General features: G+C 42.7%; 1 protein-coding gene across 2 annotated transcripts in view; it reads right to left on the reverse strand.

Annotated features, from left to right (window-relative positions):
- The window catches only part of PCDH15 (protocadherin related 15), a 521,765-nt gene that overhangs the window by 49,474 nt on the left and 456,179 nt on the right, over nt 1-16,112 (reverse strand). For both annotated transcript variants that reach the window (XM_054983659.1, XM_054983658.1), the window contains 2 exons: nt 14,616-14,831; nt 6,924-7,012 (listed from right to left, as the gene is read on the reverse strand). In XM_054983659.1, coding sequence (XP_054839634.1) covers nt 6,924-7,012; nt 14,616-14,831 — 305 coding nt within the window. The remainder of the gene's footprint in view (nt 1-6,923; nt 7,013-14,615; nt 14,832-16,112) is intronic.

Here is a 16,112-nt window from a genome sequence, read left to right on the forward strand (position 1 = left end):
TACACATTTACGACTTTTGTTATAAAAATACTTTTGGAGACACATTGGAAAGGAAGGCCCATCCAAAACTGGCAAACATTTGTCTTGCTTGTGAATGGCCAGGCACAAAGTCAAAATAATGGTTGAGGATATACATTAAGTTTTTGATGTTGGATGATTTATTTTATTAAGCCCAAATATCTCAGATGAAGACCCTAACATTTCCCCTGGACTCTATTTACATGATCACCAAGCCATCAGTGGCAACCAGAAATGTAATTCTTCTGACCTTCTACAATTAGTTTTTGAGCACACACATAGCAGCCAGAAGAAATGGACATGTTGCAGTGCTAAGCCCAGCTTATTTTTCTCTTCAAATTGGCTAAGCTTCCTTAGCCATATTGTAAGTGAATTTGGAGGAGCTCTTCCATGCTTCCTAGTACAGGTGAGTGTTGCAAGTTCACTCACGGCTTCAGACAAGGTGTTTCACTGTTCCTCCAGTACCAAGAGCCTGTTGTCTCCTCATTGGCCTTCTTCCCAAGTTCTACCACTACAAGTGCTGATATGCTGGCTCTTTCCTGGTGCTCCCTCAGTCCACCTCCATCTTCTGCTCAGCTTCTCTGGACACCCAGCTGTCACCTCCTATGTGAGTTCTCAGCCCTCTGGTGAAGGCTCCCTCCGCCTTCCCATTAAAGGAGAGTTCCCTGGGTCTGGAAATCCTCCTCTAGTTTTCTCTCCTGCCGGCCAGCCTTCTGTGGGCGTCTTTTTACCAGGCTTTGATCGCTTGGCACTGTTGACTTCACCTTACTCTGCCCTGGCTTTTGCGGCCTTGGCTCCAATGGAGCTTGCCTCCAGACACTTCCCCACATACCTCCCCCCAGCAGCCTCTGCTATCCCCTTTAAATCCTCTGCCACCCACTCCTTGCTCCTTCTGGCTTGCCAACCACACAGAGAATTTGCCAGAGTGAGAATTACACATTCAAACAACAACTGGGCAGTGATTCTCCAGCTCTGTCTAGCAGCTGGGGCTGCACACATATGGCCTTGGTAAGATACTCAAAATAGCTATTCAGGACTGGGAGCTGGATTTAGTCCTCTTCTCCCACATTTTCTTTCCTACCATTCTAAGTTCTTAACCAGAGTTATGCACATGCTCTACAGACTGCTGTATACATACAAGTTTGGATCTTCCTCAAAAGAACCACTATTGTAGACTATGGCTATTTCCATGGCTCATTTGTTGTGCATATCACCCATACATCAACCTTCAAGTTTCTGGTGTTGAGGTATGCTGTAAATTCTGAGCACTCAAAAACCCATACTTTATACCTTATATAATGTGGTATTTCCTGTGGGGCAATGCACTCAGTGCTATTGTGTATTGATTTCTGGCATGCTAAGGGATTGTCACAAACAAATACTGACCTACCTTCAGTGACAAGCAACACAGATCTCTAACTCAAGTGACTGTTAATCAAGATATACAAAATGTTCACTCTTTTCCTGTATTTATTTTATGTCAGCTGCCCCCAAAGGAGGCAGTCAGGACTGTTGTGCAACTGGCAAAATTTAGCTGGAACATACACAGACTGACTGGGACATGTTTTATGTTATTTATTGACAATGGTGTTTTAAGCCAGAGATTTTTGCCTCAGTCACTTCAAAGTCCTTTTCCAGAAACTGGACAATTAAAATGGGAGCAGCTAACCATACTAAAATTGTACTGGTTGTGATAAGACTGGAAAAGCACACAGAAGTGCTCTGAATCTGCACATATCCCTTGTTTAGTAAACTTTAACATTTTATAAATTGACCAGCTCCTCAGAATCAAATGCTAAGCACATTAGTCAAGAGATATATCAGATAGCATAAATATGCCACATCTGAAAAACAATTTATATGGTCAAAAAGTAGCTTATAGAAGGACAAATTCTAAAGAAGGGGAAGGTATTATTTTTTTGCCTAAGTACTGGAGGAAACTTCCCCACAATGCCTACCTATAAATATCTTGCTGCTGTCAAACAAGCTCATGGGGGGCAAGGGATGGGAGGCAGGGCTGGTGCTTGGCCAGGCGCACTGAGAGAAAGCTGAGTCCCAGCGGTGAAGTCTGAGGGGCTTGCCTTGAACTTGGCAGGCAACCACACAGGTCTAGAAAGTGATGACAGATGTTAATCATGTCTCTCTCCATTCATGCTATCTCCTCCACCATTGCTGTCAGCGCTTGCTGGCTCACGTTGGTTGCTTGATCCCTGTATGCTGAGCAAGGTAGTCTTGTGTGCTGGGTGTGTGTGTGCGCCTAACTTTGGGATACAGTGTCACAGGCCAGTCCTTCCTCGTTCTCCCAAAGTATATAACAGCCTGTTACCACTAACAATGAGCGGGACCACAAGTGATGCCTGACACAGGTTGGACACTTGTCAGCTTCCCTCAAGTTTTGATGGGAAATGTAGGCATCCTGGTCTTGCAGCTTGACTCTCTGACTGCTGTCCAATGGACTTTTCAACTGTCACTTGTCCAACATTCCGCCAAGCTGCCTACATTTCCCATCAAAACTTGAGGGAAGCTGGCAAGTGTCCAACCTGTGTCAGGCGTCACTTGTGGTCCCGCTCACTGTCTACATCCCTTTGTCGCGCCCAGGATGGCAAAAGATACAGCTGACAATCCTTTCCAGGCATTTATTTATTTATTTATTTATTTAAAACAGTTGTATTCCACCTTTCTATCCAAAACAAGGGCCCCACGGTAGCAAATTAGGAACTGTGACTTCCAGTTGCAGATTTCCATGATATTCACTTACTGCTGGTATGGTTTGTTGACAAGGCAATTCTACCATGTCCAAAATTACAATGGAAAGATAATGAATTTTTTTTAATGTATTCATTTACATTATTTATATTTTGACTTTTCTCTGTTCTGAGTTTCTCAGAATTCTTTTTCACATGTATGTGGCTAAAAGAGGTTCTAGGGTGAGATGATGTGCTTCCGTTTCTGCAGTGAAATGTTAGTATCCCATTATAATAGCAAAATGGTACCTCAATAAGCTGCCGTCTAAAACTGGATAAAGCTTCCCTAAAATATGATATGAAAAAAAAGGAATGATCTCCTCTTTCAATATTCTTATAGCATACAAGCTAAACAGAATGTCTCCTTAATCTTATCACAGGCATTAACCTGAAGTAATTTCTTTCTAAGTAGACTAATTGATTGTTTCTTTCCTGAAGAATGAGCAAAACGCTTCTTGACATAGAAATAAATCATGAAAACCGAGTATTATTTTTAATAGGACCGCAAGCTTCCATTGGCTTAATCAGTAAATTAATCAGCTAAAGCTTTACTTTATGAATGGTTGGGGCTCAGTTTTAATATGTGGCACGCAAGTTTTTTAGTTCTGTAGAAGTTCTGATGGCGCTGATGTTACACTATAATAGGAAATAAAAGAAGAAAAATATTAAAGCCACCCTTTCCCTTTTAACAATTCATGATGTTTATTGGGTACTACAGTGTAATTCCTCTTATGCTATCTCCGACTTCACAAAAAATCAAGTTTGTCAAGGTAATATGCACGTTTATGTAAATGTAATTGATTACTTGGTTGAAGACACCTGATCTTGTAAAGGTGGGGAGATTTTACATTAAAATAAAGGTGCACTTGGTTCTCTTCCAAATCCTGGATGCTAATAGGTCTGTGTGATCAGGCTTTCTGAACTGGCTTTTATAGCTGAATTTATGCTGATTTGGCAAAATCAGGCTTTGCCAATTTAGACTAGAGAATCCTGGATCTGATCTGGAAAGCCAGCTCAAGATGCCTGGAATATTTGTGGCTTCCGCCTCTTAGCTGGCTGTTTCCCAAGTTTTCCCCAGAGGGGAGTGGGAGTGGAGTAGAGTGACTCAGGAAGTGAGGTCCTGTCAATCTGTGCAGGACCTCTCCTTATTTGACCAATGGGATTCCTGGATAAGGAAAGGCATTTTTTCAAACTGCTTGCAAGGAATTAAAAAAGCAGGCTTGGCTCAGAGCAGCCTCCATTCTGTGTGGTCTGGTTTTGCAGAGACACTGTGTGCTGCTGAGTGCTACTGTTGCTGGTTCTCTGGTCTCCTCTCTTCTCTTTGCCTTTGGGATGTATCTACCCACAACCCACCAATGGATTTACTGCCTGCATATTGCTACTGCATTGCTGCCTGAAGGAAGAGACCTGTGCTGCCTGCTGGAGGACTTTTACCTGGTTTGAGAGGTACCGTTTTTTCCTGTCTTTTGAGGGAGAGGGTTTGGCCTGGTGTCTGGAATTGACGGGTGGGGGGAGGACAAGTTTTTTCTAACAGTTTTCCATTTTAAAAGGATTGGATAAGAAAGGCAGGGACATCACCATGGGATACACGGTGACCAGTGGCAGCTCAAACATCAAGGCAGTGGTAATGCAAGTGGGCTTCAAGGACATTTACTGCATGGCCCACAAATTTTATTTTGTAGTGAAGAACTCTCTGGGCCTGGGTTCTTCTGAGGAATCTGGACTGGATGTTGCTATGTGTGAGTTCCAATGGCTCATCATGAGATGCCAGCACATCATGGCTCATTTCTCATGCAGCATGACAGCAACTCACCAACTGCATCAGAAGCAGGTCCCGACAGCATGCTGGAGCACGCTACCCTCACAATGGGGCTATTAGAGGGTGACACTTGGAGGAGGAAGAGTCAGTTTAGCCAAGGAGTGGCTGATCATCTCCCAGATGGTGGAGGCCCTTTGGCCCTTTAAAGACTTCACTGTTGCAGGCTCATCTGACAGGGCAGCCCTGGGTCTGGTCATTCCTCTGGTTCAGATGCTTCAGAGGAATATGGCCTCCTTCCTGGACACAGATATAGGATGTGCAAACCTTGGTCCAGCAGTGTGCATGCTCATGACAAAGCTGCAAGAGGGCATTGAGTCATACATGCAATCTCTCACTGAGAAGAAGCTGTAGAGTTTGCGACCATGTGTGACCTTTGCATCAAGGGCAGCAGCATCAAGTGGGCTGGGAAGCTCATCAGTTTTAGAGACAAGTTCTCTCAGTGGATGTGGCATATTCAGGCCAGGAGGGGCACGCTGCCAGCAGAGGGGATGGTGGGGGGATGGAAGTTGCAGTGTGGCTTGAAGGGCATACCACAGAGACTAGTAGAGAGAGGAGCATTTGGGTTTCCCAAAATCACCCCTCCTTCTCACTTTCAGAGGCTAAAATGGATTCATCTTATACTAAGCAACAACTGTGTTTGTTTCCCATTGCCTTGTGCATGGTGGTTCTGGTGCTCTATGGCTGGGTACTTGCTTGGTTCTGTTCTGTGGTGTTCCCCCACTGGTCCTGGGTTCTGCCTGGCTTCTGTGAGTGACACTGGTTCTGTTGGGCTTGTAATAGCAACAGTGTCTCTTGTTTCAGTTTCATTTTTGGAGGAATTCACTAATTAACATGATTCTCTGGTTTGATGTTGGTTCCCTTGCTTCACTTTGGTTCTGGGGAGATTCTATTTCCTTGCATTCGTTTGGTTCTATTGGGTTTTCTCTGGGTTGAGCTTGCATTTGAGAGTGTGCATTTGGCCAGTGGCATCCTTGCCCCTTTTATTTTTTGCCTGGGAGCCAGTTTAGATATTTGCCCACCATAAGAAACAATGATATTGGGGCACCTTGTTTAGGGCCCCATAGAATTGGACCCCAGGGTCCAATCTTCCTGAAATTGAGGTTCTTTAGCAGACAGTCAGGAGTAGGTTCCCCTGCAAATTTGGTGGAGTTTGCTTGAAAAATGCCCCATGTCACCTGGGCCGTTTCCAGACGGCCCCCCGCCTCGCGAAACGTCGCGCGTCGTCGCGCGTCGTTGCGCAGAAAACGCGATATTTCGCGTTTTCTGCGCAACGACGCGCGACGTTTCGCGAGGCGGGGGGCCGTCTGGAAACGGCCCTGGATAGTTTTTCCCATAAGGAATAATGGGTGGATAAATCCAGGATTCTCTAATCTTACTGAACCAAATTAGAGAATCTTACCTGGATTTCAGGATACCAAATTGTTTTGGTATCCTTGAAACCCAGATTTTTGGGGGAGGGGGGTGCACACTCTTAGATGTTAATCATAGTTCAGATTCAACTCTGCAAAAGCTCTTCAAACTTGACCTGCCTGGGGGAAACTCCCTGAGCTAAAGCTGCCAGTCCCCATTATGCAATCTTTACAAGCCCTATCCCCTTGCCCACGTAAGTGAAGGGAGGGCTGGGGTAGCACTGTTATCAGCTACACAGGGGGTTGTCAGCACAGTGTTTCTGAGGTTCTTTGATAAGGGACAGCATCTTATTTTGCACAGCTGTTTTAAGCTGTTGTTGTTCTGAGAGATCCCTTTTATTTGTATTGGAAGGAAGGGGCTATAAAGTGCACCATCCAAACAGCTGCCCTTTCCAAACCCACAAATGGGATTTTATATGAAACAAAGCAGCCAATCTCTAGTCCTATTTTTTTTTCATATACTTACACCTCCTGTTATGGACACTTTATAGGCAGCTGCACTGAGACTATGAAACTCCCATATGAAGCTTACATGGCATCACCCCTATTAATTTTGAGAAAGATAGCTAATGCCTTGTTGTTTCAGCAGACTCTAAATCTGTACATTGCTTTTCCTATTTCAACCTTTAGCTAAGTAAATTCTTTTTTATGGAATTAATTTAAATTGATTTTTAAATTGAATTTTGGTTATTTGCTATTTTCGTCATGATTGTTTTTGAAAGCCAATTTGGAAGATTCTGCTGCCAAAAAGGAAGGTCAAAATATTTCAACCAATAAATAAATATACAAATATATAAATAGTTTACATGTTGATATTTCAAGGCAAATATGAATAATAAATTATTAAATCATATATATCTACTGACCACCAGCCAAACTTGGTTGAATCTGAATTTTTATAAGAGAAGTTTAAGCAACGAACACATTCATTACCCGATCAGCTGATCCTTGCTTTGTTCCACAAGTGTAGGAGGAACATTTGAGACAATGACCTGCATATCCAACTGATTGACGACAGAGACCTGGAAATAGAAATGCAAAGTCTGATTTAGTCTTCAAAATGTGCATTATCCCAGAATGAGAACAACTGTATTATTTGGATCTCAGTGAGAAATGTGGACTAGAAATAAACAACAGCAATAATGATCTCCGGAGTGGTTCTCAAATCCCCCCTGGCGATTGCCATTGAATGTACCAGGAATGGGTCCACTCACCATGCAGAAACAACTGGGGCATGAGTGAAATAATACCTAGAATGGCTGTCTCACTAAAATCACAGTGCAATCTTAAGCAGAGTTATACCCTTCTAATTCCATTGACTTTCATAAAATTAGATTAATGTCACTTTGCTTAAGAGTGCACTGTTGCTGGCCAACCTGTATTTGTTTTGGTACTGTATTAAATTTCACACTCAAGTTTTTCAGACCACCTATTTTATGGTAGCACGTTATAGCCACTAAAAAGCCCCTCCTGAAGACTGGGGAGCTGTCTGGAGTAGCATTGTCATGGGTGGGGCAAGCCCAAGCCGGATTGTCACAGTCCATTCCAAGGTCAGTGCATGAGTCCCAAAACCCTAAGTCCAAAGTCCATGTCAGACTGTGGCTAAATAATGTCCTTCCTACAGGTTCTCCTCTACAAGCAAACAAGAGTCCATTGTTTGAATAAGGAAACTTTACTGCAGAAATGACCCATTATAGTCCACTGTCCTGAATAGGAGATTCAGGATGGTACAAGAGCATTGTTACCAATGAAGAGAAAAGCATGAGATACAAAGTAACAGTTCCCAGCTGAACCAGCCTCCCCCCACAGTTCTCAAAACAACATCTTTCAGTCTTGGGAAGCTGGACTCTTTCAAGGCCAATCTTGGGTGGAACGTTGTTAGACAAAACAATCTCTTTCAGTGAGAAGTCTGCTTGGGAACTTGTGCACCTGTGAAGAAAGCACTTAAACACTAGAAGCATTAAAAAATGGAGTCAGTACAGCTCATACACACACTGAACCTGACAGTCCAAAAGCCAGAGTCCAAGAGCCAAGTCCAAAGTTCAAAAGCCATGTCCAAGAGCCAAGTCCAAAGTCCAAAAGCCAAGTCAGGGGTCCATAGGTCGGTGCCAGTAAGGTTCAGGGTGTGGTCTGAAAGCTACAAGAGCAAGGCAAGGTACCAGGGGGTGGTCACAGAAAGAGCAGGAAACTGACACATTGCTTCCACACTCAGCAGCCTCTCTCGACTGGTTTTATACCCCAGGGCTAAGAGCCAGGCATGCAGCCCATTACTAGGAAAAGGATCCTGCAACTCCTCCTCATCAACATCAGAGAGCAGCACAACTTCCCGTCGCAGTTGTGTATCATTTCTTCTTTGCCGCCTCTCATTGTTTCATTGCATGAGACCATATACACCATTTCTCCAAAAGAAATTTATTGCACTGAAGACCTTCTTGCATTGTCACACTATAAACCTACCGGGACTTTGGTGATTACTGTATAGACCTTTGGTCAATTTCAGGCATAAGCACTTTAATATTGCACAAGAATTTTTGCTGAATTATATTTATATGATGATGCCTTGCCCTTTGCATTTGTAATCATCTACCATGTATATATATTGTTTCTCTTGTTCAAGTTGATTATAATATTACTATAAATTTGATTGAATTATACCAGAAATATTCATCAGTTAGATTTCACGGCTTGTTTGCTTATTTCCTCTGTTCATGGGGGCCAGCAGGCTCATCTCCAGCCATCATCCAAGTGAAGATCCCTACTGCACCACTCCCAGAAACCTAATCTGAGCAAGCACCAGGAAAGGTACCAAGAATAAATGATAGCTTGGCCCCAGGGCCCAGCAGCAGCCCTGGAACTTGAAGAGGCAGATCCCTACTGCACCACTCCCAGAAACTTACCTGAGCAGGCAGCAGGAAAGGTACCAATAATAGATCATAGCTTGGCTCAGAGCCTGGCAGCAGCCCAGGAACTTGAAGGGGTAGATCCCTATCCCACCACACACAAAGAAAATTCAAGCTCTAATGCACTCTCTCTATCAAAATACCAGCAGCAACTGTCTCTCCACGGTCTGCAAAGTCAGAGCTGGGAGCCCCCCTCCCCCCTGGTCTTGGCTCCCTTGTAACAAATTTGGAGCTCCCCACTTGAAGGGAAGACCTGCCTATCAAGCTAAATTGGGCTTAGATTGGGGTTTCCAGGGCAACAGCAGGAGTTCAGACAGAGTTCAGACAATCCCTGCCTAAGTTGCCAAGGGAATTGATTGCAGGTGCCAGACTGTCTGGCTTGACGAACAGCAAGACGAACAGCAACGAAGGAGGCTTGCAACGACCACCTGTTTGTTTAGAATGGGGCCTCATGAACAGCTTGTTCATGAACAGCAGATTGGGCTGTTCGTGGCCTTTTTTTGTTCATATTGCTGTTCATGCCCATCTCTACTCCTGACTCCTCCTTCTTGCCTTTTGGGAATCTCTCTTCCCTCGTGGCTTTCCAAGGAGAAGGATGTAAATCTTCGATGCTCCACATGGAGCCCTTCTTTTGTCCACAGACCCACACTTCCAGCCTCACTGCCTACTTTTCAGGCAGTGGTCTTAGAATAGGAATGTAACTCTTTAGACTAGGATACTGCTATGGAAGAAATCTGCTACAATAAAACTGTAAGTTGTATCTTTCTATGATTTTGTCTGAAGATTAATTAATGCACGTTTTAGGGGTTTAAACGCTTCTGTCTAAATAACTCTGCTATGTTACTCAAACTAAATCAAACCAAATATATATTCCCAATACTGAGGAGTCCTTAGCTTCTGGCAGTTCAAAGCTGGCTGCATGGAGCTCTTCCTGTCTCTGTGTGTGTGTGCATGCGCATGTGCTGTAAACCAACAGAGGAGACATTTACTATGAAAATGTTGCATTCTACTGCCTCCACTTTCTTAACCTCTTCTATTTCCTTACATTTTTTCCTTTGCTGTTATCCTGAAGGCCCCTTGAATAAAATGGAAATGTACATGGGTGTGATTCAACTAAAAGTAAACACTTTTGAGATCCAATGATTTCAGTACAGGATTAAGTGTTCTTAATTCCCTGCTGCTGACTTCATGGGGAGTTTACAGTTATTAACTATGTATTTTAATTTGCTTTAAAGCATACTGAATACTATTCAGAAGCTACAGCTAGTGCAGGATGCTGTGGCAAGACTGCTGGTTGGGACCAGATACCGGGAACATATGGCCCTGATATTGTGTCAATTACACTGGCTACTGTGATCCTCTCGCAAGCCCAGTTCAAGGTGTTGGTCTTGTCCTTTAAAGCCCTACATGGCTTGGGACTAGGTTTGCCAGCCCTCTTGTCCCCACCTGCTGTCCCTTGGCCCCACTCACTGCCTAGCGGCTGGGAAAGGCACAGGGTAGGGGGAGAAGCTCCCCCGCTCCCCCACTGCATCAGATTTTTTAAAATTTTAATAAAATGCACTAAAACATAACAATAAAGAAGTTATAAAAACATATTGTAATTTCAAACAGCCAGGGTGTTCAAAAATGTAGAAGATCTTTGTAAATAGTTCTAGGAGGGATGATATCATTTTCCGAGAGATGCTGCAGAATTGGGTACCAGGTGGTATGAAAATTAGTGCTGTAGTCAGCGTTATTGGGTTGTGTCATGCTGTCTGCTAACTTAGCCATCACAAAGTGATCCCAAACTTTTTTATACCATTGCTCTATGCCAGGGGCTTCAGGGTTTTTCCAAAATGTGACTACTGTTCACTGAGCAGTTGCAATGAGGATGCTAATGGTCTCCACTTTATTTTTCCACAGTTGTAAATCTGGCAAATATGTCAATAGGAATGATTCTGGAAGAAAAGGTAGATCAATTCCTGTGATAAGTAAAATCAGGGAATGAATCTGATGCCAGAAAGGTTCGATCACCAGACATTCCCACCAACAATGTATACAAGAACCAAGAGCATTGCATCTTTTCCAGCAAAGGGCTGAGCTGGACTTAAAGATATGGGAGATCCATTTTGGTGTAAGATACCATCTTGTATACAGTTTAAAACATTGCATTCTGACAGAATGCACTTTGGAACAATTATTTGAAGTTTTCCAAATATCACCCCAATGTTTTTCTTCTACCCTGCCATCACAGGCAAGCTTCCAAGCCTTTTGAAAAGAGTGTGATTGACTTGGAGTGATCTGCAGCATTATTTTATATAATTTAGATATCAGACACTTGGAGGGTGAATTTGCATGTTTCAGTAAAAGTTCAAAAGCCGTTTTGAAATTGCCTAACTTAAGTAAATGTTCTAACATTGTTTTAACTTGCAGGTATTGGAACCATTGGATATTTATCCCATACTGGCATTCAAGGGACTGTTTGTCCAAGACAGAGGCCATTGCACCAGAAAATGACACCACTGTCCCCCACCCTCCAGCCTCCTGCACCCTTGCTTTGGCCCCAGGGGGACCTGGCAACCCTATTTGGAACTGGGGTATCTGGAGGACTGTCTTCTCCCATACATTCCTTTCCAAGAGTTAAGGTCATAAGCAAAGCCCTCCTGATTGTCCCATCAACCAAAGAAGTTTGTTTGGTGGGTATATGAGGTCACCTCATAGTTCAGGAACAATGTCCCCATGGAGATGGGCCTAGTCCCTCATTTTCAATCTTTAGGAGGCAGCTGAAGATATTCAGTTTCACATTGGATTCGTCTATTTATTGATCGTTTTACACAGTAATTTTAAATTGAAGTTTTTATATATATTTTATGCCTGTTGTAAGCCGCCTTGAACACCATATAGTAGAAAAGGAGCTAAGAAATGCTTTAAATAAAATAACATAAACATTTATACCCATCAGAAGAACACAGTAAAGAACAGATGCTGTATAGGAACAGGATAAGGCAGAAGGAAAAAGGGAGGTTGAAATGTCCACACAGATATAGCATGCATTATTAAGAAACTCTTAGGAATCTGCTGGCTACCTTGGAACCTTCTCTAGGAAGGAAGTTTGCACATTATTCCTGATAAACAAGAATTAAATTATTCACATGCCAATATCTAGGTACTCAAAATTTTCTAATCATACTTATTTGATAATAACGAAAATGTTATGATACACTGGCATTAATGTAAATACACAGCTTCCAATGCCCACCTGGAATTCTGTATGCACAGTATCTCTTGTTTGAACTGGAAAATATTCTGTACACCCACAGTGCCTATGCCTGGACTCCTAGAGTCTTCACAGAAGTGAAGATGACAGACTCTGCATGTATATATCAGCCTTCAGTAAAGCATTGAGTTGTAACTTATGTTGTAAACAACACTGAGCACAAGGTGGAGATGCTGAGAATTAAGCAGCTCCACATTTCCACAAAGCTGGAACCAAAAACCATCATCATGTGGAATAAAACAAAAATGAAATGAAAACTAGCAAAGTACCAATGCCAATTGTTAATTACCATTTTGCTGCCAACTTGGAATGCATAAATGCTTATAGTCTGGATCTCATTAACCTCAAACCTTTGGAGGACATTTAGCCAAGCTGGGATTTGACTGTGAGCCTTTCACACCATCCTACTCATTGCCCCACACTAATCCCCAATCAGGCAGCTGGCAGAAAACATTCATCTCAGCCCAAGTGCCTACAGCAGGCCAGCACAACTTTTGACCCACAATGCTGAATGCCCAGGGATCTATGGATGTTGGCTAGGCTCACTAGTCATTATCTGCAGCCACTACCAACTCTTTTCCTTCCCTGTATCCTCTGGCACCTGCAGAAGAATTGGTGGAGTAGCAGGGAGTAATGCCTGCCCCCCACCAAGCTTTGGAACAAGGAGAAGCAGCACAAGAGACATTCACTGTTTCTGTAAAGCCCATTATGATTGGAGAGTATATGAGAGTATACAATATAGAACTTTATGGAAGGGAGTACTTGGACATTGGAACTGTAGTCTGGATAGGTGTTGTTGTGTCGTCTGGATAGGTGTTCTTATACCCTCCTTGTGCACAATGCCTTCCCAAGGCAACAAAGAGCTTTACTCCAAGGCTGGATCCAATTTGCTAGTGAAATGCTGATGACTGGTGTGGGGTTTGCAGGGGTTGAGTCAGCAAGAGCTTCTTGAGCTGAAACTCATCTGCAGAGTGGTCACCCTTGCCCTCATATACTGCCTGGGCTTTCTGTTGTTCTTGTTCTGCCTGCAGAACTGCCTTTGAAAGCTGCCAAGGAAGATTGGTATGTTTCCTCTAGGGTTAGAGGGACCTTGCCTCTCCCACTCCATTCAGAGTGCCTATCTCCTGTTCAGTCTGCAGAGCAAGAACTAGAAATGGGATGAGACATCCTCTCTTAAATCCTCTGCACGCCAGATAAATTGGGGGAAGAGGTCTCCTGGAGGAGGCAGTAGTTTCTGTTTCTTCCAAAGCTCAGTGTGACTTGAGTTTTCTGCAACTCAAAGAGAACTCAGGAGAAGGGAGCTTATCAGAGGCAGTGGCTTGTCAGCGGGTTAAGATTGCTCATTAGATTTGTGGTATTCTGAAAATGCAATTTCACAGCCACATATTGTGAAACTCCAGTGCTTGATGTACATCACATTTGCAGTCCCAGGCAGGCACCAAATACATAATGGCCACTATTCATAGTTCCTTTAAGAAGTCATAATCTCTGTAGGTCTAGCCTAGAAATACCATCAAGTGCATTTAGTTACTGTTTGTTTTGGGGGGGGGGGGTGAATACATCAGCTCGCCCCAGGGAGCATTTTGCTCTATATCTGGAATCCATAGCCATTAGTGCATGTGTTTGGGTCTTTGGATCTGTACATGCACCTCCAAATCTGTTTGGGCCTTCTCTTCTTCTCTCCATGAAACGATGGTTGTTTCGTTGCTGCCTCCATGGACCTCCATCTTCAAGAGTAGTAACTATAGCCTTCTGCAAAATTGCTTTCTCCCCTTTCCTCCCTAATTTCCTCTTAGCCTCATACGTGTGCTGTGTGTGCTTCCTTGTTTGCCCTTTCATTTCTCTTTTAATAAAAAACGTTTCTGGTTGAACATCTGGCTGGTTTATTTTGAGAGTTCTCTAAAGGAAAAATCTCCGTAAGCATTGATGGAGAATCTTAGTTCCTTCTTCTTGCCATGTCTCCTTTAAGCTAATTCCCTACAACTAGAGATGGGCATGAACTAGGAAAAAAATGAACCACGCGGTTCGTGGTTTGTCATGTTTTATGAAACACAAACCACGAACCTTCACAAACTTGCCCTGGTTTGTGAACTGGTTCTTTCGGTTCATGAAATCGTTACTTCTGGGGCAGCAGAAGGTCACTTCTGGGGCTGCAGAAAGTCTGCCCTCCCCATTGCCTAGGAAACTGATTGATTGGCACCAGGCTGCGATGAACCAAAAAAGGAACCAAATGAACCAGCCTAAAAGTTCATGGTGGTTTGTCAGAAATGGGCTCTGTCGAACTGACGGTTCACGAACCATGATCTGGCCTGGTTCATGACGAATTTTGGTTCGTATTTTGGTTCGTGTCCGCCTCTACCCATAACTAATTAGGAGACTGCCTATTTTAGTAACATAGGTTCCCAAAGAAACACCCTCAGATCTTTCTAATGTGACATTCTGAAAATGTTCTTCTTCACTTGCACTTACCAGTACATCTGATTTGTTGCTCAGCCCTTTCCCATAGTTGTCAGTGGCAATGACTTGAAACTTGAAATAAGACCGCCTCATGTTTTTGAAGAGCATAGCTGTCTTGATGATTCCTGTATAGGGTTCAATCACAAAGCCCTCTTTGCCATCCTTGATTGGAGGGATGATTAGTCTATACTGCATAGCACTGTAGTTGCCGGTGTCTTTATCAATAGCCTGATGGGTTAAAGACAAACAAGAACAGAAGAGGAAATATGGATATTGAGAAGCATTCACCTTGAATTTTTAATCAAGCTAAAAACTAATCTAGTAGATATCATGGGCAGTAAATTCCCCTGAATACTCTATTTTTAAGTTTGGAAATTAGAGTGGATATTTTCCAAAGGAAAATAGAACTTCAAGGACAGCAACAAGTGGAAAACATTGCAAACGTTTACAATTTTGATTAAAACCTACTTTGATTAAAACCTGAGTTTAAGGTACACACTTTAGAACTGAGAAGCAACAGAAATACTGGGTGCATTCAGCAAACTTCCTTTGGGGCATGACCCAGCCTGTTAAGTATTTTTAAGTCTCATTGATTTCAATGGAGGAGTTAAGTGCGTGCTTAAATCCCTCCCTTTGAAATTAATGGGGCATCAAAGTGCTTTGCTTTGGCTAGATCTTGCCCAGAGCTATTATGAAAGTCCCCTCTCCGCGTACATTTGGAAACTTTTTTTGTATTCTACTGCCTAAGTAGGTTTGTTATTTTTCATAACTTACATTATACATTTTATTATATTTATATTAGCATGTGTGTATGTGTGTGTATCGTAAGATATATTCAGGTTATTCTGGAATATTGGTACAAAGATTAAACTACTTAGCTAGGAGATGTTTGGAAAATAGATTGGCTCTTAATTAAGGTCCAGGGATTTGATCCCCTCCTCCACAGGGAGAACTGTCAACCATTTCAGCTATTTTATTATTTTGTTATTCCCATGTATTCAAAGACCGTCAAACTGTTATAAATAACATCATGTTCAACAGTCTCAGGGCCACCAGAGAGAGCCGGTGCTCTGCCAATGACATAACATGCAAAGGTCCTTTTAAACACAAAGGGATGATGCTTCTTATTCCTGAAATTTGTCATGAAGGTAAATATTCTTGTCACTTCATTAAAGGAAGATATATGAGACCTCAAGGGTTGTGATATGCCTGTCAGATAACAGAAAGAACTATTGGTAATCTCAATAGCATATCTTCTCTTTTGTTTATGTGGCAGATATTTTCACAATTCTGTTATGAATGAATGCTGATAAATATTTATATCCTTAGTGCCCAAACCAAATGCAATCTGAACATAATTAGGCGCAACTTTATCTCTGTGGGTGCAAATTTATACTCAAGTTGAGGCATGCTTGAAATTTGGTTGTTGTGGATTTTCCGGGCTGTATAACCGTGGTCTTGGCATTGTCGTTCCTGACGTTTCGCCAGCAGCTGTGACTGGCATCTTCA

Source organism: Eublepharis macularius, chromosome 6 (genome assembly GCF_028583425.1).
Source record: "Eublepharis macularius isolate TG4126 chromosome 6, MPM_Emac_v1.0, whole genome shotgun sequence".
NCBI lineage: Eukaryota > Metazoa > Chordata > Lepidosauria > Squamata > Eublepharidae > Eublepharis > Eublepharis macularius.